Raw genomic sequence first — 2,263 nt, 5'->3', positions numbered from 1 at the left:
AAGCGGCAATTAAGAGCCTTAATACGCGGTTAAATCTAATGTTCATGATGTAGTAGAAATCAAGTGCAGCAAGTAAATTTCACAGACTTACTTGCTGCACTCGATTTCTACTACGTCATGAACATTAGATTGTGAACATTACTATGATTGGGGACTGCTGAAGATGGCTTGAATACAGCCGAAACGTTCAGTTTTGTATATTATGTTGTAGATCAATAAATACAATTAAAATATATGTATATATGATATTAGCACCAATTACCGTTGATCTTAATTACCCGTTTTTTATTATATTTTTTATTTATTTTTATATTATATATATTTTTATTATATAATTATATATAAACTTACTATAATTATATATTGTATAAAATTATATATAAAATTTTTTTTCTTGAAATTATATAATTATATACAGAATGTCTGAAATAAGATCTATTTGATTCAAAATTCGTTTTTTAATTATGTAATTTTTGTCAATATTTAGGTTTTTGGTAAATAATAATTAAATTTTATTACTGATAATAAAAAAATTATTTCAATAAAATAAGTGCGATAAAATTTGCAAAATCTCCGTGTTAGTCTAATAGTTATCTAGGAGTTCTCTGTGTGCGATTTTAAATGAGTGAAGGTTCAGATCGTTGAGTGTCGTTCGCGAAAAATTCTTATGAAGGTCGAAATTTGGACGATCGGCAGATGTCTTAACTATCAAAATACGAAGAAGAAAGGTGAAAGGTGAATTGGTGTACATCCAGTCAAATTTTGGCAGTAGGAGGAACACTATAAAATCCCTGCTGATTTCGACTATCCACATCAGTCTTCTTCTTCAAACGAGAGTAGCTGTACGCCGCCTCCACATTCAACATGAAAACAGTGGGTATATACAAGATTCTCCCGAATTATAATTTACAATGAGTCAACTCTTGTTTTTTCGACGAGCGTATAAAATTTATCGCTAATTAATTCGAAGATTGTGAGTCATAGCATCAAAATGGATACATCGGAATGCTATTACACCGCTCGCACTATCAGTTATTAATAACTTCGATCACTTTTATCAACAATTGTGAAAAACGAAAACTAAACCAAGTGACAAACCGATTAATTGACGTTCCCTTCCTGCAGATCATCGCCCTCTGCGCCCTCGTGGCCGTCGCTATCGCAGCACCCCCTCACGATGAGACGGTCCTCGTGAAAGAGACACCATTGGACAACATTGGTGTTGATGGATACCAGTTTGGCTATGAGCTCTCCAACGGTCAGGCCCATCAAGAGTCAGCCCAATTGCAAAACCCTGGTCATGAAAACGAGGCTCTCGTAGTCCGCGGTAGCTACACCTACGTCGACCCGGAGACCAACGTCAGGTACACCGTCAACTACGTCGCCGACGAGAATGGATTCCACCCCGAGGGAGCGCATCTGCCGTCTATCTAAATGTATTAATTACCAGCGAGATACTAAAGTCGATATGAAAAACAGCTAGCTCTGAATAAATTTGCCTGATGATCATCAAGTGGGCCTGGTGAGCCCGAATACAATTGAAGAGCACAGACATTCTCGATCGTTTTAATCATCTGATATAAATATCTGCATAATTGGCTTATAATGCAGTAGATATTAAATTCGCGATTTATTAATTATATACAAATGCTTCGTGGATGAATATACTGATTTACGTAATGATATCGAACGTATAACAGCGAAGCTGTATTCTTTTTCAACAGTCGTTACTTGTATGGATGATCGAGTACGAACGATATTGTTTTAAATAACAATTGAATGTTATGTTTTCACGTCGCGGATAATGTACATATCCACGTATAATAAATCGTAAAATTAATATATTGTATTATAAGTTAACATAAAATTCTTAATTTTTAATAGTACCTTATTGTAAATCCATTATAAATAGCACCTCACAATATGGATCGATTAATCGTATTTGGACTGCACAGCTATATTTGGAAAAATTCCAGCGATATTGCGATCTCTACAATTTCGTCACAGCTATGCGCGCAATTCTACCTTTTGCATTGTAATACAATTCTGCCTTTTGTATTACAGTAGCTTTGTCGATCTTAAATTAAAAATTTTATTAAAGATATACAAATAAATATTATTTCCTTCCCTAATTACGATTGTCCTGAGAAACTCAATCAAGAAACTGTTGTTGAAGAAGCGTTTAATTTTTCCCTTTTTCTTTTTCTCAAAACCGTTTATATATATATATATATATATATATATATATATATATATATATATG

The 2,263-nt window shown here is 33.5% G+C and overlaps 1 protein-coding gene across 1 annotated transcript; it reads left to right on the top strand.

Annotated features, from left to right (window-relative positions):
• Positions 1–846: 846 nt before the first annotated feature.
• Positions 847–1,696, top strand: LOC108751626 (flexible cuticle protein 12-like). The gene is made up of 2 exons (XM_018491906.1): positions 847–873; positions 1,126–1,696. Exons 1-2 carry the CDS (start codon positions 865–867, stop codon positions 1,432–1,434), a joined length of 318 nt encoding a protein of 105 aa, XP_018347408.1. The 5' UTR covers positions 847–864; the 3' UTR covers positions 1,435–1,696.
• Positions 1,697–2,263: the final 567 nt, after the last annotated feature.

This window comes from Trachymyrmex septentrionalis, unplaced genomic scaffold (assembly GCF_001594115.1).
Source record: "Trachymyrmex septentrionalis isolate Tsep2-gDNA-1 unplaced genomic scaffold, Tsep1.0 scaffold50, whole genome shotgun sequence".
Taxonomy (NCBI): Eukaryota; Metazoa; Arthropoda; class Insecta; order Hymenoptera; family Formicidae; genus Trachymyrmex; species Trachymyrmex septentrionalis.
The sequence above is the reverse complement of the archived record's forward strand: the minus strand, read 5'-3'. Positions and strand labels throughout refer to the sequence as shown.